The sequence below is a fragment of the Amblyraja radiata genome, chromosome 14, assembly GCF_010909765.2.
Source record: "Amblyraja radiata isolate CabotCenter1 chromosome 14, sAmbRad1.1.pri, whole genome shotgun sequence".
Classification (NCBI taxonomy): domain Eukaryota; kingdom Metazoa; phylum Chordata; class Chondrichthyes; order Rajiformes; family Rajidae; genus Amblyraja; species Amblyraja radiata.
Window position 1 is genome coordinate 20,593 of NC_045969.1, and position 24,408 is coordinate 45,000.

The window sequence follows — 24,408 nt, forward strand, 5'->3', positions numbered from 1 at the left end:
TCATAAATCCATGCTGACTTTGTCCAATGATTTCACCACTTTCCAAATGTGCTGCTATCCCATCTTTAATAACTGACTATAGCAGTTTCCCCACTACCGATGTTAGACTAATGGTCTGTAATTCCCCGTTTTCTCTCTCACTCCCTTTTTAAAAAGTGGGGTTACATTAGCTACCCTCCAATCCTCAGGAACTACTCCAGAATCTAAAGAGTTTTGAAAAATTATCACTAATGCATCCACTATTTCTAGGGCTACTTCCTTAAGTACGGGACGACAGATGGCACAATGGGCTAAGTGTTCGGCTGGCAACCGGAAGGTAGCTGGTTCGAATCCCGCTTGGAGTGCATACTGTCGTTGTGTCCTTGGGCAAGACACTTCACCCACCTTTGCCTGTGTGTGTGGATGGATGTAATTATGTGAAGCACTTTGGGGTCAATGCAAGTTGACTAAAAATGTGCTATATAAATAAAGAAATTTAATTTAATTTAAGTACTCTGGGATGCAGCCTATCCGGCCCAGGGGATTTATCGGCCTTTAATCCATTCAATTTACCTAACACCACTTCCCGGCTAACCTGGATTTCACTCAGTTCCTCCATCTCATTTGACCACCGGTCCCCTGCTATTTCCGGCAGATTAATTAAGTCTTCCTCAGTGAAGACAGAACCAAAGTAGTTATTTAATTGGTCTGCCATGTCCTTGTTCCCCATGATCAATTCACCTGTTTCTGACTGCAAGGGACCTACATTTGTTTTAACTAATCTTTTTCTCTTCACATATCTATAAAATCTTTTGCAGTCAATTTCTATGTTTCCTGCCAGTTTTCTTTCATAATCTATTTTCCCTTTCCTAATTAAGCCCTTTGTCCTCCTCAGCTGGACTCTGGTAGGCTGCTTTTTCTGGCTAATTTGTATGCTTCATCTTTTGTTTTGATACTATCCCTGATTTCCCTTGTTATCCACGGATGCACTACCTTCCCTGATTTTTCTTTTGCCAAACTGGGATGAACAATTGTTGTAGTTCATCCATGCAGCCTTTAAATGCCTTCCATTGCATATCCACCGTCAACCCTTTAAGAATCAATTGCCAGTCAATCTTGGCCAATTCACGTCTCATACCCTCAAACCTTTGTTTCTGAATTAATTATGTCACTCTCCATCCTAATGAAGAACTCAACCATATTATGGTCACTCTTGCCCAAGGGGCCACGCACAGCAAGACTGCTAACTAACCCTTCCTTATTACTCAATACCCAGTCTAGAATAGCCTGCTCTCTCTTTGGTTCCCCTACATGTTGGTTTAGAAAACTATCCCGCATACATTCCAAGAAATCCTCTTCCTCAGCACCCCTACCAATTTGATTCACCCAATCTATATGTAGATAGATAAAGTGAATGGTGACACATTTTTCCCCAGGGTGGGGGAGTCCAGAACTAGTTGGCACAAGTTGATGACAAGAGGGGACAGATTTAAGAGACACGGGGCAATTTCTTCACCTAAAAATTAGTGAAAATACAGAATAAGCTTCCAAAAAAAGTTGTAGAGGCAACACAATGGCAATATTTAAAATATGTTTAGACCAGGTACATGGATAAGAAATGTTTGGAGGGATATGTGCCAAATGGAGTTACATAGATATATAGACAACTAGACCAAGTGCAGACCCGTTGGGTCTGTTTCCCCAACGGCGTTTGCGGGGGGGGGGGGTGGGGGGGGGGGGGGGTTCTGCGGCATCACACTCACATTAACCATCCCCCAAACACACAGGTGGAGGTAGGGGGGGTGAGAAGAGGGGAGGGAGGGGAGAGGATGAGGAGGAAACGGGACAGATTTGGGAGGGAGAGCAGAGCGGGGTAGGGGGTGAGAGAGGGGGATGGGGAGAGAGATGTGGGGGAGGGGGGAGATGGGGAGGGAGGGGAGGGGGGGGGGAGAAGGATTTGATTAAAAACGTGTACTTAAACACGACAAAATGTAATGAGGAGCGGATACTTAGAAAGAAAAATGAAATCTCTACCGAAATGGAAAAGATGTCGGCGATTCTGCGTCTGGTTTCGGAGTTGCAGGGAATCAATGGAAGAAAGGCGGCCGGCAGCCGTCCATGTAAATGGATCCATTCCGATTGGACATCTGCGAGTGTTGGGCATTGTGACATCACACGATGGAACGAATCAAAAGGAAGAAAGGCAGCCGGACGGACGGACGGCGGCAGCCACAGACTTTTATATAATAGAGATAGATAGGTGCAGGAGGAGGCCATTTGGCCCTTTGAGCCAGCACCGCCATTCAATGTGATCATGGCTAGAATGAGTTGGGCTGAAGGGCCAGTTTCAATGCCATATGACTCATCTCAATAGCATCTCAAAGTGCTTTTTTTTAATATTCACCTAATTTATTTTTGGCTAAATAAACATGCACTATTTCTGCTGATCCGTGGACAATCAGTTCCATCAGTTGGGGCCAAGGAAAGAGCGTTCACGTTGGTCGCGGCCGTGTTTCCACCAATCTTTCCACCACCACGCACAAGAAGTACAAGAATCGCAAGACACCAGTGTATGCAGATACCAAGAAGTGTGTTCAGCTCTGGCTGAGTCACTTAATTATTCTGTGTGTTCTCTTCTATATCGTTCCAATATTCTTTTTGAGCAATAATCAGGCATTCAAGTAAATGCAGAGAAAGGATTTACAAACCTCCTGGCCTGATGTTTGACATATTATTGTGAAGGGAGCAAGCAACATTCATTAATCCATCATTAACCTGCTGTGTTTTGCCAAGACCACGGCCTCAGATCTTATCACAGCCTTGATCTAAACATAGACCAATAGCTGACTTCCAGAAGAGAGGTGAGACTGGCCTTGACACCGACATCAGGAAAGCATTTGACAAAGTGTGACATCAAGAAAGCAATAGTCATCAAGAAGATGGCATGATTATCAACAAGTGTGTCACCACCAGCATCTTTGACCAAACATTAATCTCAACTAGTCAGATAAATAGAGTATATGTGGATGGGCAGTAAATGTTGACCATGCCAACTGTGAAGGGCAGAGTCACTCCTCAAGGATCAAGGGAATGCCTCAAGCAGTACAGACATATGAGAGAAAAGTTCACACTCATATTTTGTACGGAGATATCTTATGAATGTTCAATTGACAGGGAGCAGGAAGCTCTATCTCATTGGAACTCTCCCTGCTCTGGGATCTTTAGATGTGACAGTACAGAAAGAATTTTCCTCCACCTAATCCATGCTCCATCTATCCTGGGAGACTCTGATGTGTTTACAGTTCCTTGTTTAATGGCTTTCTGGAATTTGTGTAATACCATGACCATCCTCAGAATAGCCTGGTATTTAGTTCAGGGACTGTGTCCGTTTAATCTCACTGATTGTCTTTAACTTCCAATACATTACTTTCAAAATGGCTCTCAATTGGTGGTAATTATAGACATTAAGACCAGATGCTTCTGTCTCTTCTGTGTGTTGCTATAGAAATCCTGAGTGGCTAGGGACACGCTGAACACGTGTGGACAGTTGCGAGTGAGGAGGGAAGGAGCAGACAGTGAGTGGCAGTGAGTGAGGCTGAGATTAACCACTCACCTACAACAGAGTCTCACAACCCAGCTCTCTGCCGGCAGCCCTGACTTGGACTTTCTCTCCCCGCTTCTGTTGCAATGGGATCTGCATCTTCCGCCTATCAGCCGAGAGCCATCTTCCTGGACATTGAAGGACGTGCACAAAAGGTACTGGGCCTAACCCTAACCCTATCATCAGAAGTACAAACTTGGTCAGGTTATTGGAAGAGTGTGGATGAGTCAAGGAGCATTTGTTCTGTAAACCAGCCTTTAAGGGATCTATGTGCCATTGGCTCACAGTGACTAGAAATATCAACGGGCCTGTCCCACTTCGGTGTTTGCCGGGAGTCGTCTCCTCAGTCGAGCAAAAAGCCGCCGCTAAATTTTCAACGTTGAAACATTTTCGGGGGCAGTGGGTTTGACGCCAATGAGCGTAGCTTGACTTCTCCTGACGTAGGTGATGACGCAGGTTATCGCCAGGATGACGTAGGTAGTCGCCCGTTTTTCAGCGACCTGCTAGGACTATGACAGTCGCCGGCAGTTGCCTAAAAAAATCGGCAAGTGGGACAGGCTCATAAAGTCAGTCCAGCAGGTGGCAGCAGCGAGCAGGGATATCCCAGCGTTCCTGTATTAGAGGGAAGAGGGAGCAGCCATTACTGCTGCCTATTCTGTACCTTTTGGAAAGGATAAATGAGAAAATAGCCTCTTCGTATTCTTAATCCTCCTGTTTAGTACATAAGGTGCCTTCTAGGTACAGGACCACGTGGTGAACAAGGAGGAGGACTGACTGAACTTTAGTGAAGAATGCTGTGGTGGATGTTTATGTTGAATTCTATTGTGTATCATTTTTCAATTGTATCGCTGCTGGCAAATTCATTTCACTGCACCTTAGTTGGTGAATGTGACGAATAAATTTGAACTTTAAACTTTAGGAACCTCGTGTTATCCAAAATTGCATCATGAAAGCACTTGTGTCAACAGGACAGAGGAGGTTAGAGCGTTCGGAACAGGAACAGGCCCTTCGGCCCACAATGTCTGTGCTGTACACGATGCCAAGTTAAATTAATCTCCTCTGTCTGCACGTGATCCATATCCCTCCTTTCCCTGCATATTCATGTACCTATCTAAAAGCCTCTTAAACACCAATGTCGCATCTGCGTCCGCCAGCGTCATGGCCGCACGTTCCCGCCACTCGCTGCCACTGTGTAAAAAACTTATCCTGTACATCTCCTTTAATATTTGCCCCTCTCGCCTTTAAGCGAGTTGTGAGTCTGTGGAATTCTCTGCTTCAGAGGGCGGTGGAGGCTGGTTCACTGGATACTTTCAAGAGAGAGCTAGATAGGGCTCTTAAAGATAGCGGAGTCGAGGGATATGGGGAGAAGGCAGGAACGGGGTACTGATTGGGGATGATCAGCCATGATCACATTGAATGCCAGTGCTGGGTCGATGGGCCAAATGGCCTACTCCTGCGCCTATTGTCTATTGTTTATTGACCTCTAGTATTTGACACTTTCACCCTGTGAATGGAAACCAGTTTCTGACTGTCTATCCTGTCTATACCTCTCATAATTATATGTACTTAACATAGAAACATAGAAAATAGGTGCAGGAGTAGGCCATTTGGCCCTTCGAGCCTGCACCGCCATTCATTGTGATCAAGGCTGACCATCCACAATCTTCTATCAAATGTTCCCTCAACCTTTAAGTTTTCTCCGCAAGAGAAAACGATCCCAGTTTGCACAATCCTTCAGTAAAGTGAATCCCCTATCATTCAGGTAGTATCAGAGTAAACCTCCAGCGTTCTTTCCAACATTTAGGAGTTAGAGGGTTTCAGACTCACAATAACAAAATAACAAAAATATTTTTCTTGACAGATTTTCAAAACTAAAGGTCTTTTCAATTGCAATGATTTCATTCCTGAAAACTAAAAATACTGAAAGCTGTGTGTTACATTGATTAACTGCACAAGTGTCTGTCAAAGTGATTGCTCATCAGTTTTAAGGCCACTCACAATGAAACCAGCAAGCTGTGCCCTGCCTTCAGGGATAATGTCTGATTACTGCAGGGAGGTTACATCTACACAAACATCCAAACACTCAGCAGGAAGGGTCTCGACCAGAAATATAGAAACATAGAAAATAGGTGCAGGAGTAGAGGCCATTCGGCCCTTCGAGCCTGCACCGCCATTCAATATGATCATGGCTGATCATCCAACTCAGTATCCTGTACCTGCCTTCTCTCCATACCCCCTGATCCCTTTAGCCACAAGGGCCACATCTAACTCCCTCTTAAATATAGCCAATAAACTGGCCTCAACTACCTTCTGTGGCAGAGAATTCCAGAGATTCACCACTCTCTGTGTGAAAAATGATTTTCTCATCTCGGTCCTAAAAGACTTCCCCCTTATCCTTAAACTGTGACCCCTTGTTCTGGACTTCCCCAACATCGGGAACAATCTTCCTGCATCTAGCCTGTCCAACCCCTTAAGAATTTTGTAAGTTGCTATAAGATCCCCCCTCAATCTTCTAAATTCTAGCGAGTACACGCCGAGTCTATCCAGTCTTTCTTCATATGAAAGTCCTGCCATCCCAGGAATCAGTCTGGTGAACCTTCCCTGTACTCTCTCTATGGCAAGAATGTCCTTCCTCAGATTAGGAGACCAAAACTGTACGCAATACTCCAGGTCTGGTCTCACCAAGACCCTGTACAACTGCAGTAGAACCTCCCTGCTCTTATACTCAAATCCTTTTGTTATGAATGCTAACATACCATTCGCTTTCTTCACTGCTTGCTGCACCTGCATGCCTACTTTTAATGACTGGTATACCATGACACCCAGGTCTCGTTGCATCTCCCCTTTTCCTGAAACGTCACCCATTCCTTCTCTCCAGAGATGCTGTCTGTCCCGCTGAGTTACTCCAGCTTTTTGTGTCTGTCTTCGGTTAAACCAGCATCTGCAGTTCCTTTTTACATATTAAATGTGATATATGTGACAAATATATTGGTGTGCAAAAACAGGAAGGCAGATTATTATCTAAACGGTGTCAAGTTGGGAAAAGGGAAAGTACAACAGGATCTGGGGGTCCTTGTCATTCAGTCATTGAAAGTAAACATGCAGGTACAGCAGGCAGTGAAGAAAACGAATGGCATGTTGGTCTTCATAACAAGAGGAGTTCAGTATGGGAGCAAAGAGGTCCTTCGGCAGTTACATAGGGCCCTAGTGAGACCACACCTGGAGTATTGTATGCAGTTTTGGTCCCCTAATTTGAGGAAGGACATTCTATTGAGGGAGTGCAGCGTAGGTTCACCAGGTTAATTCCCGGGATGGCGGGACTGTCATATGTTGATAGATTGGAGCGGCTGGTCTTGTATAATCTGGAATTTAGAAGAATGAGAGGGGATCTTATTGAAACATGCAAGATTATTAAGGGTTTGGACACGCTAGAGGCAGGAAACATGTTCCCGAATGTTCCTACTCCTGCACCTATTGTCTATTATCTATTACATCTCTCCCCTGTACCTACTTACCAATTTCCAAAATAACTTTTAAATGGTTTGCTATTTCCCAATTGAAATTGTATTATAACCAATTCAACCCCCGTAATACAAATAATGTTCCCTAATTCATCACTCATTTATCTAATTTGTATTATTTATGGAACTACACATGACGGCAGAGCTGCCTGTAGCCACTTCTAATCCATGTTCACCGGTCCCCGAATGAAAGACAGATGCACAGTGAACGTTCAGCTGAATGACGGGTTGGTTAGTAAATATGCAGATGACACCAAGATTGCTGGGGTCCAAGATTGTGAGCAAGGCTGTCAGGATATGCAGCCGGATGTCGATCAGCGACAGAAATGGGCGGAGAAATGGCCGATAGTGTTCAATTCGAGCAAATGTGCGGTGTTGCACTTTAGCAGGTCAAATGTATGGGGAAAATATACAATTATGGCAAGACCTCAACAGCATTGATGTACAACGGGATCTTGGGATCCAAATCCATATTTCCCTGAAAATGGCAACAAAAGGAGATAGTGTTGTAAAGAAGGCTTGCTTTCATAGGTTGGGGCATTGAGTATAAGGTGAGAAGTCATGACACAGTTTTATAGGATGTTGGCTGGGCTGCTTTTGTGTGCAGTTCTGGTCGCCCAATTACAGGAAGGATGTGAAGCTTTGGAAAGGAAGCAGAGGAGGTTTACCAGAATGATGACTGGATTACAGGGTGGTGGCTACAGGGAGAGGTTGGGCAAACTAGGATTGTTTTCTCTGGAAGGGCCGAGGTTGAGGGGAGACCTGGGAGAATGATATACAATTATGATGGGAGTGGTTTAGATAGAGTCGACAGCCACAACCTTTTTCCCAGGATAGAAATATCGATAAAATACTAAAGGGCATAGCTTTAAGTAACAGGGGCAAATTGTAACAGAAATGTGTGAGGGAAGTGTTTTTGCAGAAGGTGGTGAGTGCCTGGAATGTTCTGCCCATGATGGTGGGTGAGACAGATATGTAAGTAGCAATTAAGAGGCTTTTGGATAGGTATATGGATACACAGGGAACAAAGGTGTATGGATTATGTACAGACAGATGAGATGTTCTTGGCATCATCTTTGACACGGATATTGTGCACTGGTGTGTAAGAAGGAACTGCAGATACTGGTTTAAACCTAAGATAGACACAAAATGCTGGAGTAACTCAGCGGGACAGGCATCATCCCTGGAGAGAAGGAATGGGTGGTGTTTCGGGTCAAGACCCTTCTTCAGTCTGTGTCACCCATTTCTTCTCTCCAGAGGTGCTGCCTCTCCCACTGAGTTACTCCAGCATAGATTGTAATCCTGTATAGTCTTTTTCATTGGCTAGAATAGAATAGAATAGAATAGAATAGAATAGAATAGAATAGAATAGAATGCCTTTTATTGTCATTTAAACAACTTGGTTTGAACGAAATTGCATTTTCTACAATTTTACATTATAAACAAACCCAAGACCCACACTTAACACAGTTTACACAAACATCCATCACAGTGAATCTCCAATACCTCCTCACTGTGATGGAAGGCAAAAGTCTTATCTCGTCCCTGTTTTCTTCTCCCGCGGTCCAGCAGTCCAACGTCGAGGCGACTGGGGCTCCCGATGTTAATGCCCCCGGTGGGCGATGGTAACTCCCGCGGGCACTAGGCCGCGCCGGGCGATGTTAGGCCCCGTTCCGAGTCCTTTTATCGTACTACGATTCCAGCAGGGGAAGTTGCCGTTGCGGGAGCTCCGAAAAGCGGTCTCCCACCAGGGACCTGTGAGCTCCCGCTGTTACCGTCCACCGGGCCTGCAGCCGGAGCCTCCGAAGCTCCGAAGTCGGGTCGCAGCCGCGCGCCACCACAGCTCCTCCCGCTCTGAAGACGACCAGCTCCGAGATGGCAGATCCGCAGGCTCCACGACTGGAGCCCACCCGGCTCCACGATGTTTGGCCCAATGACATCTGGGACCCGACAGGGAAAAAGTCGCATCCCTGAACAGGGAATAGATTTAAAACGGTTTCTTCCCCCCCCCACCACCCACATATACACAGCTAAAATATAATACAAATAAGACTCAAGACATACATTTAACAAGACAAAAAATAAAAAAAAGACAGACGACTGTAGTCGAGACGCTGCCGATAGCACGTAAACAAAAGCGTTCCACTGTACCTCATTACACTTTGATTGCGTGAAAGACAATACGTGATTACAATCCAGTTGTCCAAAGTGTACAGATATATGACAAAGGGAATAACGTGAATAATATTTAGTGCAAGATAAAGCCAGGAATGTCCAATCAAAGATAGTCCAAGGGTCTCCAATGAGGTAGAGAGTAGTTCAGCACCGCTCTCTAGTTGTGGTAGGATGGTTCAGTTTCCTGATAACAGCTCTGAAGAAACTGTCCCTGAATCTGGAGGTGTGCATTTTCACACTTCTGTACCTTTTGCTCGATAGGATAGGGGGGGGGGGGGGGGGGGGGGGGGGGGGGAGAAGGAGTGGCCAGGGTGCCACATCCTTGATTATACTGGTGGGTTTGCTGAGGTAGCTTCAGATGTAAATTCACTGGATGTTTTCAAGAGAGAGTTAGATTCAGTTCTTTGGGCTCACAGAAGCAGGGGATAAATTTGGATGATCAGCCATGATCATACTGAATGACAGTACTGACTCGATGGGCCAAATGGCCTTCTCCTGCACCTATTTTCTATGTTTCTAAATGGTGTCAATGGAAGTGAGGTTGGTTTGTGTGATGGTCTGGGCTGCGTTCACAAGTTTCTGCAATTTCTTGTGGTCTTGGATAGAGCATCAGGTGAGGCAGAAATATTGTGGGTAAAAGGCCTGTTCCTGTACAGTACTCTTCTATATTCTGTTTTATATCAAAGGTCTCTAACTATGTTTGCACACCTCATTCAGGTCTCCTTCAACCTACTCCTCACCAGAACACACTTAGTGAGTGAGTGAGTGAGTGCGTACTTGAAGAGCCATGAATTAGCTTGAGAGTTATTTTGTCTGGCTGAGCTGTGATGGGCCGAATGACCATCTATGGTTCTCTGATTTGTCCTCGTATTTATGGTACAGCCTGTCATTAACATTTCCCTTCTGTTTCACCAGGTGCTTTTCAGCCGTTACTGCAGCCCCAGTGACATCAGGGAGCTGTTGTGCAACACGGCACGACTAGCTCGGTGAGGCTGATCACATCCTCGTTCCCATGGAAACAGCAGGCTTATAGGCCTTACCCACCTGGGCCACAACAAGTGTCACAAATGATCCATCCCTTTCAAGGGCCAGAACACTCCTGGATCAGGGCAGTAGGGATTAGATTCTGCATATATCCACTCCACACAGACCCATCCAACATCCTCAGCCCATGGCAGAATGGATTAGATACTGAATCAGAGAAAAATTACAGCAATGAAAGAGGCCATTCAGAGCATTGTGTCTATATTAGTCAAGTATAAATTACTTAGCCCCGAATCCCACTTTTCAGCACGGGATCTATTTCCATTCTGTTCGACAACACTTTTGAATAGTACTGAAATGTAGTGAGACTGCTCACTGGGCTAGATGGCTCTAGGGCCTGGATAGGTCTAAGGTTGAGATGGCTCCATGGACTAGATGGCTCCATGGACAAGATAGCTCTAGGGCTTGGATGGGTCTATGGTTGAGATGGCTCTAGGGCTGGGGTGGCTCTTGGGCTCAGTTTCTAACAGCACCACACATCAGGCAGTGACCTTAAACCTTCTAAGAAAAAATATGTTTTTCATCTTCACTCTGGACCATGTCAAGATGAATTGGGAGGAGAAGATGGTATTCTTCACACCCACTATACTGTTCAGCCAATTCTATTTCCTTGCACACCAAGTAACCATTCAGAGGAAGACACAAAATGCTGGAGTAACTCAGCGGGACAGGCATTCACTCCCTGACTGAACAAAGATCTATCAAACCATGCCTTGTAGTCAATGAAAATGTTTAGAGGGATTTGGGTCAAATACTGTCAGCTTAGATGGACAGGTTGGTTTCTGTGTTGTATGACTCTGATGCTGTGACGTTAATTCTATTTCTCCCTCCAGACGAAACATCCTCTCCACATCCAACACTCAAATCACCTCTTCACTTAAACTTATGTCCTCCACTTTTTGATTCCCATTCCACAGAGAGAAAAGGCAGTGCGCATTCACCTTATCTGCGCCTCTCATGATTCTATCCACCATTATAAGGTTCCCCCTGTGACTCAGAGATCAGTGGTGGGCACATAGCTGTTTTGGGTTTGATATCAACAATTTGGATGAGAAGACACAAGGCATAATTAGTAGGTTTGAAGACGGCACAAAATACGTGGTAATCTAGGCCGTGAAGATGATTTTCAAAAATTGCAGCAGGATCTTGATCAACTGGGAAAAGGGTTAAGGAATTGGCCAATGGTGTTTAACGGATATGTGGAAGAAGCTGCCATAGGAAGTAGTTAAGGCAGTTACCATAACAATATTTAAAAGGCACTTGGCAGGTACACAGATTGGAAAAATGTTAAGGAATAAGGGCTAAACATGAGTAAATGGGACTAGATTAGATGAGGTATCTTGATTGGCATGGACGGGTCGGGGTGGAGGGCCTGTTTACCTGCTTTATGACTGTAAATAAAAGTATCAGATCAGGGAAAACTTTCCCACTGTATTAACAGAATTCATGAAACATCTGTGAAAAGGTAAATGGTTGCAGAAACATTGAGTTTGACAACTATTGCCGTCAGCGAACTTACTCACCAACCCATCTACAATTACGTCTAGGTCATTTATGTAGATCACAAATAGCAGAGGTCCCAGCACAGATCCCTGCGGAACTCCACTGGTCAGACAGAATAACTAACTACCTTCCACAACAACAGTCTGTTTACTACGAATAAGCCAGATCTGAATCCATACGACCACATCTTAATCTTCTGGATTAGCCTGCCATGAGGGATCTTATCAGAAGCTTTACTAAAATCCATGTAGGCAACATCCAGCGCCCTACCTTCATCTATCTCACCTCCACCAAATACTTCAATCATTGGTGCGACATAACCTGCACAGGGAGAACCAGGGAAGATAAAGTAATGCAAGTGGTAGCTCTCTCTCTTTCTCCCCCTCCCAGAGCACAGATTGTCCTCAGCTTCCATTTGGGAACCTCCACAGTCATTTTACACAATTCCCGGGCATCCGATGTGATGCATCATTAGACCAGTATTGTCAGTGACTCCAGAGTTATCCACTTTGGTAGGAAGTATAGTAGAAGTAAAATATTGCGGATGTTTTAGAGACAGGATACAGAAGTATGTCTTCTTGTACATAGACAATATCATGTAGACAAATACATGAAACAATCCCAATGCAGCTGCAGCAAATAAGAACGTTATCCTTTATTGTAAAGGTGCCAGTGTATAAAACTTTGGGAGTGAGCAGCAATATCTTTACTCAGAAAGTTGAGAGTGTTAGACCTTTCTGTCCTATTGAGCTGTGATCGCTGCATATATTCCAACTGAGAGGGACATTGGTCAATAAAAGAGTCAAGGATTGTATAAAGCTGGCCAGGAAATTGAGTTTCTGCCTGTTTCCTGTGGCGAGGAGCACGGATAGGTGACGTTTCAGGTCGAGACCCTTCTTCAGACTGATTCTGAGGAAGGGTCACCTATCCATGTTCTCCACAGATGCTGCCTGACCCACTGAGTTACTCCAGCACGCTGTGAAACGTCACCTATCCATGTTCTCCACAGATGCTGCCTGACCCGCTCAGTTACTCCAGCTATTTCTGTCTTCCGTTGGTCAACCAGCATCTGCAGTTCCTTGTTTCTACACAAATAATCATGCCTTTCCTCGGGTTTATCATGTTCCCAATGATTGACTGATGAAATCGCCACCGTTTATCAAATGATTGATTCTACTTGTTCTAGGTGTGTGCGAATGTCTGAGTCTACCTGTTGTAGGTGTGTGCGAATGTCTGAGTCTACCTGTTGTAGGTGTGTGCGAATGTCTAACTGTTCTAGGTGTGTTGCAGGAGTGCGGCTATTTCTCTGCTGGATGCAGACAACGCGATAATATCCATCGACCCCACCATGCCTTCAAATACAGAAAGGTACTCGCATTCTGACTGCACCTTCATCAGTCACTAGTCGATTAATTATACCTGTAAACAGTATAGTAGTGAGAAGAGAATATTCAGAGTTTCCAGTCAGTATGTCTCCATGTTCTCACCATTCTGAGATCACTTTTATCTCTTCATTCCAGTACTCCATATAGAGTCATTACTCTGCCAGGTGCACAGTTATCAGGTAAGATCTTCTTTACAAGTTATAACTACACTCGTTTACTGATTGTTGGCTGTGAGTGTTATTCAGTGTATATGTTACCTGTCAGTGGGTTGCTCACAATGCTACTTCTACCTGATCCAGGATTGGAGGACTTTAATGTTGGGAAGAAATTAGATAGGTTGTTCTAGTTTACCCTGAAGCAAAGGTGGCTGAACAGTTCCTGATAGATGTATATAAGATTATGAGAGGCGTAGATAGCGTAGATAGGCAGAATCCTGTTCCCATGGAAGACATTTCACAAAAGCAAGAAAACGCAGGTCGAAGGTGAGAGGAAGTAATTCTAAAAGTGTTTGATGTTACACACAGAGTGGTTGATATCTGGATTACACTGCTAGAGGAGATGGTGCAATTAGATACAATTACTATGATTAAGAGGCATTTAAATAGTCAAGGAATACGAGATGGTCCTAATACAGATAAGTGGGATTAGTGTAGATGGACATTGTGAGCTGAGGGAGGGCCTGTGTAGATGGACACTGTGGGCTGAGTAAGGGCCTGTGTGGTGGACACTGTGGGCTGAGTAAGGGCCTGTGTGGTGGACATTGTGAGCTGAGGGCCTGTGTGGTGGACATTGTGGGCTGAGTAAGGGCCTGTGTGGTGGACATTGTGGGCTGAGTAAGGGCCTGTGTGGTGGACACTGTGGGCTGAGTAAGGGCCTGTGTGGTGGACATTGTGGGCTGAGTAAGGGCCTGTGTGGTGAACACTGTGGGCTGAGTAAGGGCCTGTGTGGTGGACACTGTGGGCTGAGGGAGGGCCTGTGTGGTGGACATTGTGGGCTGAGTAAGGGCCTTTGTGGTGGACATTGTGGGCTGAGTAAGGGCCTGTGTGGTGGACATTGTGGGCTGAGTAAGGGCCTGTGTGGTGGACATTGTGGGCTGAGGGAAGGCCTGTGTGCTGGACACTGTGGGCTGAGGGAGGGCCTGTGTGCTGGACACTGTGGGCTGAGGGAGGGCCTGTGTGGTGGACATTGTGGGCTGAGTAAGGGCCTGTGTGGTGGACATTGTGGGCTGAGGGAGGGCCTGTGTGGTGGACGTTGTGAGCTGAGTAAGGGCCTGTGTGGTGGACATTGTGGGCTGAGTAAGGGCCTGTGTGGTGAACATTGTGGGCTGAGTAAGGGCCTGTGTGGTGAACACTGTGGGCTGAGGGAGGGTCTGTGTGGTGGACATTGTGGGCTGAGTAAGGGCCTGTGTGGTGGACATTGTGGGCTGAGTAAGGGCCTGTGCGGTGAACACTGTGGGCTGAGGGAGGGTCTGTGTGGTGGACATTGTGGGCTGAGTAAGGGCCTGTGTGGTGGACATTGTGGGCTGAGTAAGGGCCTGTGTGGTGAACACTGTGGGCTGAGGGAGGGCCTGTGTGGTGGACGTTGTGAGCTGAGTAAGGGCCTGTGTGGTGGACATTGTGGGCTGAGGGCCTGTGTGGTGGACATTGTGGGCTGAGTAAGGGCCTGTGCGGTGGACACTGTGGGCTGAGGGCGGGCCTGTGTGGTGGACACTGTGGGCTGAGGGCCTAATTCTGTGCTATACCATCTGTGGCGCTATGATGTCCACAATGGTCCATTCTGAAGAGTTATTGGGACTTTATTGATTCAGGAAAGTAGAGAGAGGGCTCCATCTTGGTGGCTGATTGGGCAGTGGATTGAAGAAAGTGATTGCGAATGTGAAGGGTGGAGATACGGTGTAATCAGGGAAGGTAAACTGTGGAGATCAAAATTCTTAAGGGGTTGGACAGGCTAGATGCAGGAAGATTGCTCCCGATGTTGGGGAAGTCCAGGACAAGGGGTCACAGCTTAAGGATAAGGGGGAAATCCTTTAAAACCGAGATGAGAAGAACTTTTTTCACACAGAGAGTGGTGAATCTCTGGAACTCCCTGCCACAGAGGGTAGTCGAGGCCAGTTCATTGGCTATATTTAAGAGGGAGTTAGATGTGGCCCTTGTGGCTAAGGGGATCAGAGGGTATGGAGAGAAGGCAGGTACGGGATACTGAGTTGGATGATCAGCCATGATCATATTGAATGGCGGTGCAGGCTCGAAGGGCCGAATGGCCTACTCCTGCACCTAATTTCTATGTTTCTATGTTTCTATGATCACGGACAGGGGACTCAGGGGTGATTTGTAAAACATTGGGTAAAATGGGTCAGGGAAATTGGTCATAAAAATAGGTGCAGGAGGCCATTCGGCCCTATGAGCCAGCACTGCCATTCAATATGATCATGGCTGATCATCCACAATCAGTACACCATACCTGCTTTTTCCCCCATATCCCTTTATTCCTTTAGCCCTAAATCTCTCTTGAAAACATCCAGTGAATTGGCCTCCACTGCCCTCTGTGGCAGAGAATTCCACAGATTCACAACTCTCTGGGTGAAAAAATGTTTCCTCATCTCAATCCTAAATGGCCTACCCCTTATTCTTAAACTGTGACCCCTGGTTCTGGACTCTCCCATCATAGGCAACATTTTTCCTGCATCTAGCCTGTCCAATCAATAGACAATAGACCTGTAAGGCCAACTGGTCTATAATTCCCTGTTTTCTCTCTCCATTCCAGAAGATTAGTCAAGCATGATTTCCCCTTCATAAATCCATGCTGACTTTGACCGATCCTGTCACTGTTTTCCAAATGCACTGCTATAACATCTTTAACAATCGACTCAAGCATCTTCCCCATTACCGATGTAAGGCTAACTGGTCTATAATTCCCCGTTTTCTCTCTCTCGCTCCTTTCTTAAAAAGTGGAGCTACATTGGCTATCCTCCAGTCCACAGGAACTGATCCAGAGTCGAGAGAACATTGGAAAATGATCAACAATGTATCCACGATTTCTAAGGCCACCTCCTTGAGTACTCTGGGATGCAGACCATCAGGCCCTGGGGATTTATCTGCCTTCAGTCCCAGCAGTTTACCTAACACCATTTCCTGACTAATGTGGATTCCCTTCAGTTCCTCCCTCCCACTAGATCCTCGGTTCTCTAGTATTTCTGGGAGATTGTGTCTTCCTTAGTGAAGACAGAACCAAAGTATTCGTTTAACTGTTCTGCCATTTCCTTGTTTCCCATTATAAATTCACCTGTGAGGGACTGTGAGGGACCTACATTTGTCATTTCCATTTTCCATATCTAAAGCTTTTACAGTTAGTTTTTATATTCCCCACAAGCTTTCTTTCGTGCTTTCCCCCCCCCCCTCTTAATTAACCCCTTTGTCCTCTGTTGAGTTCTAAATGTCTCCCAGTCCTCTGGTTTGCTGCTTCCTCTGGCCAATTTATATGCCTCTTCCTTGGATTTAACACGATCCTTGATTTCCCTCGTTAGCCACAGTTGAGCCGCCTTCCCCGTTTTATTTTTTCGCCGGACAGTGATGAACAATTATTGGAGTTCATCCATGCAGTCTTTAAATCTTTGCCACTGCAACTCCACCGTCAACCCTTTAAGTATAATTTGCCAGTGTATCCTAGCCAATTCCCGTCTCATACTTTCAAAGGATCCTTTCTATAAGTTCAGGACCCTAGTCTCTGAATTAACCGTGTCACTCTCCATCCTAATGCAGAATTCCACCATATTATGGTCACTGTTGCCCAAGGGGCCTTGCACAACAAGATCGCTAACTAATCCTTCCTCATTACACAATACCCAGTCTAGGATGGCCTGCCCTCTAGTCTGTTCCTCTACATATTGGTCTAAAAAATCATCCCATATACATTCCAGGAAATCCTTCTCCTCAGCACTGCTACCAATTGGGTTGGCCCAATCTATATGTAGATTAAAGTTACCCAAGATAACTGCTGTACCTTTGCTACACACATCCCTAATTTCCTGTTTGATGTTATCCCCAACCTCCCTACTGCTGTTTGGTATCTGTATAAAACTCCAACAAGTGTTTTCTGCCCATGGCTATTTCGCAGATCTACCCATATCGATTCTACAGCATCCAAGCTAATGTGTCTCCTTGCCATTGCATTAATCTCCTCTTTAGCCAGCAATGCCACCCCACCTCCTCTTCCTTTCAGTCTATCCTTCCTGAATATTAGGGAAATCAGGGATCAGGATTTGGACAGAATAGGAGATGGGACAAGTCAGGGGATGTACATGCTACTGGGGATAGAACATGATCCATGTACTTCAAATTCATGGGTCAGAAATAGTTTTTTTGGGAGGTGACATTAGCAACAGGCCTGGAATAAATTCCCTTCAATCATCTGATTTCAGAGAAAGATGAAGTTTTCCAGAGTGTTCTTGCACAAGTCGCGGAGCAATTTTCCAGGTAAATCCCGTATTCTTACAGGTGAATATCTCACTCTTCTTAACTCGAGCACGAGGTTGAGACACTAAATGTTTCTCTTTCAATCAGGGCTTTCAAGATCACTGAACTGAAATGTGAAGTTACAAATCGATTGGTCATTTTGGAAAAAAGAGTGGAGCGTACGTATGTAAGCTGAACACAGAAGAAAGTTTGTGACATGAAGTGTCAAGCACAGAAAATCTGTGGAAATGTGTGCGTGCATGTGTGTTTGTACACATGAGGGTGTGAGAGAGAGAGAGAGATAAAGAGACAGAGATGGAGAGAGAGAGAGGAAGGAGAGGGAAAGGGAGAGGAAGAGGGAGAGAGAAAGAATGAGAGAATTGTTTGGTGTTTAATTGAATGTTGAGTGTTTGTAATGTTGGTCTCTGTAACTACCATAGACCACGCCGGCCATCGATCACCCATTCACACTAGTTCAATATTATCCCACTATCTCATCTACACACTGGTGTAATTTACAGAAGGCAAACAAACCTGCATGTCTTCCAGATGTGGGAGGAAACTGGAGCACCTGGAAGAAACCCACGTGGTCACAGCAGAACGTGCAAACTCCACACAGACAGTACGCAAAGTCAGGATCAAACCCAGCTCTCTGGCGCTGTGAGGCAGTGACTCTACCAGCTGCTCCACTTAGTTGCCCTTAGGGTGACTGCAAGCAAAATAAAGTGGGAAAATAGGGGGAAGTTCCTTTATTGATTAGCAAGAATATTACAGCAGTGGTTCTGGATGACGTTACTGAAGGATTGTCCTCCATATGGGATTGTTGGGATTGTTGGGAATGTTGGGAATGTACTACTGACCCCCAATAGTCAACAGGAATTAAAGGAACAAATATACTGGGAGATTGCAGACAGCTGCAAGACTAATAAGATTACCATACCAGGGGATTTACAATGTCTTAATATCGACTCCAGATGAGTCTAATCTATGTTTTATAAAGATGCAACATGACTTCCTGATTCTTACACTCCACGCCCCAACCTGTCAACACAAACATACCAAAGGCCTTCTTTACCACTCTTATCTACTTGCTTTGTGCTTTTCAGGGAGATATTAAACTTGGATCTCAAGATGCCGTTTAGGGTCTTGCCACCAGCTATATACTTTCCCCTTACATATAACCTTTGGCATTTGACCTTCCAAACTGCAATATCTCACACTTGTTTGATTAAACTGCATCTGCCAATTCTTTGCCCATATCTGTAACTGATCGATATAGAAACATAGACAATAGGTGCAGGAGTAGGCCATTTGGCCACCATTCAATGTGATAATGGCTGATCAAATCCCGCTGTATCCTTTGACAGTCTTTCTCAGTGTCTGCACCTACACCAGTTTTGTTGCTGTTTGCTAATTTAGTAACTAACCAATCTACATTTGTCCAAAAAAAGACAAAATGATGGAATAACTCAGTGGGTCAAGAAGCATCTCTGGAGGATAAGGACTGGCCATGTTTCAGGTCAGGACCCTTCTTCAGACAGAGTGTAGTAGGGAGGAGAAAGCTGGAAGGGAGTTGGGAGTCAGGCAGCATTTGTGGGAGTCACCAGATATGTAGAGGGTCCCAACCCAACACGTAGTTGCTCCATCCCCTCCAGAGATGATACCTGGCCCGCTAAATCCCTCCACCATTCTGTGTGTTGCTCAAAACCCCAGCATCTGTAGTTTATTGTGCCGGCTTGTTAATTTTCTGGATCAGCCTAGTCTGTGACTTTGTCAAATGCCTTGTCCACATAGACAACGTATAGCCACGATAGACAGCACTCACCCCTCTACCCTAAATATTCACCTCCGTCACTTCCTCAAAAACGCAATCAAATTAATAAGCCATAACCTGCCCACAACATGACTAAATAAAAACATGAGCGGTTTAGATCGGAAATGTTTCCTCTTATCAGAGGTAGCTGAAACAAGAGGACAGGTTTAAAGGAAGGGGGAGAGATTCAGAGGGTATCTGAGGGGTAACATCTTCACCCAGAGAGAGGTTTGGCGCCGACCTGTAGGGGGTATGGCTGCCTAGCCTGCAGCTGTCTGTTTTTTCATCTTTTTTCTTATTTTTAGTTAGTTTAGTGCTTTGTTTTTGAGGAGTTCTAGCTTTTTTATGTGTGGGGAAGGGGGAAACTAATTTTCAGGGTCCCTACCTGGTCGGAGATGCAGCTTTTCTCCGGGCTGCACTTTCGACCCGTCCTCGCAGCCTACCAGCGGCCTGGAGCGGCGTTTCCTGAGGGGATCGCCCGGGGCATCGGCGGCATCGGCGGCGGCTGCAGAGCTGCGGGTCCGAGGAGCGAGGGGACCGCCCGGAGCCTCGGCATCGGCGGCGGCAGCATCGGCATCGGCGGCGGCGGAGCTGCGGGTGTGAGGACGGCGGTGCAGCGCTGGAGCGCCATTGCGGGGCGGGCGGTGCCTTGACTGGGTCGCCGCGCTGGAATTCCGGTGAGCTGGGACCGGCGTTAAAAACATCGCGGAGCTGCGGGCGGCGGCGCTGAAACTTTCCATCGGGAGCCTGGGATCTCGCAACGAGATCGCCAGTTGAGCTCCATTCGGCGCGGCCTTGTCGGCTCCGGAAGCCACGGTCTCGAGTAGGGAGGCGGCCGTTCCAGGGTTCCCAAGCCGCTGAGAGGACTCTCCCGACGCCGGAACATCATCACCCGGCGAGGACGGCCTGGAACATCGGGCCTCCGTGAAGGCAACTGTGGAGGCCTCAATAGGCCCGACTATGGGTGGACATTGGGGATGGGACTGGACTTTGTGCCTTCCCCCATAATGGGAACCATTGTGGGGGGATGATTTTATGTTTTTATGTTGAAGCTATTTATTATTGCTATGTTTGTATTCTTTTTTATGTGCTGCATTGGCAAAAAGAATTTCACTACACCTAGGTGTATGTGACAATAAATACAACCTTTGAACCTTTGAACCTTTACCTGGGACACACAGTCGGCAGTGGTGGAGGCAGCGTTTAACAAATGTCTAGACTAGCTCTTGGATTGACCAGATATGGAGATGGGGTTAGTATGGACTGGTGCTCCCTGGTTGGCTTGGACATGATGGGTCAAATGACCTCTTTATGTGTTGTACGTATCTGTGAAACATTATTATTAGATAGGACTGGAAATTAAACAGAAACTCCCAGAAATACCTCACAGGTCAGGCAGCATCAATGGAAAGGCCAGAAAAGTCCACAGACCTAGGTTCAGGTGCTATCTGTGTGGAGTTTGCACATTCTTCCTGGAATCCTGTGGGTTAACTTCAGGTCAACTGGTTTCCTCCTACAACCCAAAGACAGGAGTGTTGCCACTGTAAACTGCTCCAAGTGTGTTGTTGAGTGATAGAATCTGGGTTGGTGGTCTGCATGAACCAGTGGGCTGAAGGGCCTGTTCCTCTCCTGTTGACATCAATCTAGACAGTTAATGTTTTAGGTTGAAGATTCTTCCCCAGACATTTTGACGAAGGGCCTTTGATTTTCCACTGATGATGCTTTATTTCCAGCATCTGCAGATCTTTGATTTAATTTGGTCGAACGAACCGTGAACTAGCAAGATAATGGGGGAGTTGGCAGGGATGGCTTTTAATTCCAATCTCTGCTTGTTGACAGTGGAGGGACTGAAGGTGATTGAAATCGAGAAATGTCGAAATGACATTCGAAAACTGCGTGATGAAATTGCAAAAAGAAATAACAGGTGAGTGTTGGGCACATCCCCTCTGGAGAAAGTAACTGGGGGAAGGTGTGGAGCTGACTGGATGGAGCTAGGGTTTGAAGCTCAAGTGAGGTCAAGGTTTGGGGCTTGGGATATGGGTCTTCGCTGGGAGTAGCAACAGAGTCCATGATGATGGATGTCTGGGGAGTGGTGGCCTGGAACTGGACACTGATGCTTAAGGTCTACCCCAAGACTTGCATGGAGGGATAGTCAATGATTAATTTAGACTCCATGGGCTGAAGGGCCTGATTCTATGCTATATCGCTAAAACTAAAAATTATGTTATAAAAGTTGTTGCTCATGTCTGCTGTAAATCTTTCCCACCCACCTCTGGTTCAGATTCCCCTACTCTGGGAAAAAGACTGTCCCATCCGCCTTATCTGTGCCCCTCACGATGTTATAAACCACGATAATCACCCCTCAACCTCCTTCACTCAAGGGAACAAAGATCAAATTATCCAGTAGTTCTTTATAAATCAAATATCCAAACCCAGTAACATCCTTGGCAATCTTTCCTGCCCCCTCTCAAGCTGACGTCTTGCGTTGGAATCTGAATTGACAATTGACTTCAGATTGGAAATGGGTTTTGGAGTTGTAACCTACTTTGTCATAGGGTCATGGGTCATAGGGTCATCGGTCATGGGACATACATCTCTGGACACACCTGGGACCAACATGTCCCAATCGATAAAAATCGACATTAATCCTGTTTGCCAGCATTTGCTCTGCAGCCTTCTCTGTCTTGGTGATTTGAGGTACTAGGCCCTTCTGTTGTTTGTTACATGTAGGAATAATGTTTGAAGTTTGTTCACCTAGTTTATGAGAAAGAATGCAGAGATATGCGAGGATGTTGGTCAGGGCAGAAACCCCTGAGAGAAGGGAATGGGCCATCGAGGATATTATTCCTTCTGAGGGGTGACCTTATAGAGGTGACCTGGTGAGATGTAAATCATGAAGGAAATAGGATAAATGCGCAGTCTTTTTCAGAGAGGAATCAAGGACAGAGCATAGATTTAAGATGAGAGAGGAAAGAGGAGAGGGTGGTGGGTGTATGGAACAGGCTATCGGGGGAAGTAGTTGAGCCAGATACTATAGCAGCATTTAAAAGATATTTGGACCGGTACATGGATAGGATCGATGTAGAGAGACATGGAAAATATAACCACCTTAGATGTACACTTGGTCGGCTTGGAGGAGTTGGGCCAAAGGCTGTGTGACTATGGCTGTTGAGCCTGATGTGGGTGGAGAGGGACAGGAGTTACATGCATTTGGAAAGGCAAGGGTTGATGTGATCATCAACATGTCTCTTTGGGACATAGAGTTTTGTGACGAGGTGTTGTTGGGTGAACTAGGGCAAGGTGCCAGATGTCGCCATGCATATTACCAAGGTTCTGTATGACAGGTGATTCGTAAAGGTTAGATCACATGGGGACCTGGGAGAGTTAACCAACTGGATACAAAATTGACAAAAAGAATCGGAGGATGGCAGTGAAGGTTGTTCTTCAGATTGAAGGATCTGACATGTGGCGAGCTGCTGGGGTCAATGCTCTATATTAATACCTTGGTCAACATCGACAGTGGGTCAAAGCTTCCATGCTCTAGATCTCCATGACTCGGCTAAATTGGATGGGAGATTGCAGGAACAGAGAGAGTGGACGCTAGAATCTTGAGCAAAGCAAAATGCTGGTGGAACCAAGAGCGGGTCATGCAGCATCTGTGGAGGGTTGGGACACTTCAGGCTGAATCTAGTTGGATACTAAATTGCTTTGGTTGAAGGAGTCAGGTGGTGGTGGGAGAAGGTTGTTTTGTGTAATGGAGGCCTGTAACAAGTGGTGTGCCTCAGGGGTCGGTGCTGGGGCTACTCTGGTTTGTCATCTATGTCAATGATTTGGTTGAGACTGTGAGTGGCATAGTTCTTCCTCCTCGTGTCCGGCCATCTTCTATATCCGGTCGGTCAGTGACAGATGACGGTCGGTGGTTGCAGAATTGGCTACTTCAGTCAGTCACTGTGGTACAGTTCCTGTCGTCAGCATTGCCCGGGGTGCACCACCTGGAGGCTTCAGCTTACATCCCAGTGGCATAGTTAGTATGTACGGATGGCGGTGTAGTCGACAGTCAAGAGGTTATCCAAGATTACAACACAATCTGGATCAACTGGAAGTGAGCCAACAATGGCAGATGGAATTTAATGAACATTTAGTAAACATCGTAAATGACAGAACCATTGACTGAGCCAAATGACAGAGAATGGAGAGACTGAAGGGTTCATGTATATAGTCTCCTGAAAGTAGAGAGGGGTGGAGAAGGATGTAGTTGGCATGCTTGCCTTCATTGGTCAGGGCACTGAGTCTCCACAGCAAGTCACCGTTGTACAAGATCTTGGCGAGTTCATGCTTGGAATATTATGTGTTGTCTGGTCATAAAACTGGAAATGGTGCAGAAAGATTCACCTGAATGTTACTGGGACTACAGAGCATGAGTTAGAAGGAAAAGCTGGATAGGCTGGGGCTTTTTCCTTGGAGTGAAGGAGGTGACATTTTAGAGATATATATAATCTTCAGGGGCAAATACACAGTATGGATTGTGTGGATCATGGGGCATATGGATGGTCACGGTATTGTTCCAGGGTAGAGGAGCCTAAAACTAGAGATTGGAGGGGAAAGATTTAATTGAGACCCATGGGCAACTTTTTCCACACAGGAGGTTGTGGGTTGTGGAATGAACTGCCAGTAGATTCTGCCTATAATTGCCTCATGTAAGAGACATCGGGACAGGTATATAGTTACAGTTGAGTGATTTAGGCCAAATGCAGGCAAATTAGACCAGATGATTAGGCATCTTGATTGGCATAAACAGGATGGGTGGATGGGTCTGTTTCCATGTCAGGTTGGGTTAATTTGTGACAGGTTTGAGAGTTGGTTTGGGATAGAATGGCAGAGTAGCCTTGATGGGCCGATTGGCCCAATTCTGCTGCTGGCAGTTATAAATGCTGTG

The 24,408-nt window shown here is 45.9% G+C and overlaps 1 protein-coding gene across 1 annotated transcript in view; it reads left to right on the forward strand.

The window, feature by feature from the left end:
- Nucleotides 1–3,666: 3,666 nt before the first annotated feature.
- pde9a (phosphodiesterase 9A) overlaps nucleotides 3,667–24,408 on the forward strand; it is a 37,914-nt gene continuing 17,172 nt past the window's right edge. The window contains exons 1-7 of the mRNA XM_033032313.1: nucleotides 3,667–3,735; nucleotides 10,192–10,262; nucleotides 13,114–13,191; nucleotides 13,344–13,387; nucleotides 17,626–17,680; nucleotides 17,768–17,838; nucleotides 21,312–21,389. Of these exons, the coding sequence (XP_032888204.1) occupies nucleotides 3,667–3,735; nucleotides 10,192–10,262; nucleotides 13,114–13,191; nucleotides 13,344–13,387; nucleotides 17,626–17,680; nucleotides 17,768–17,838; nucleotides 21,312–21,389 (466 nt within the window). The remainder of the gene's footprint in view (nucleotides 3,736–10,191; nucleotides 10,263–13,113; nucleotides 13,192–13,343; nucleotides 13,388–17,625; nucleotides 17,681–17,767; nucleotides 17,839–21,311; nucleotides 21,390–24,408) is intronic.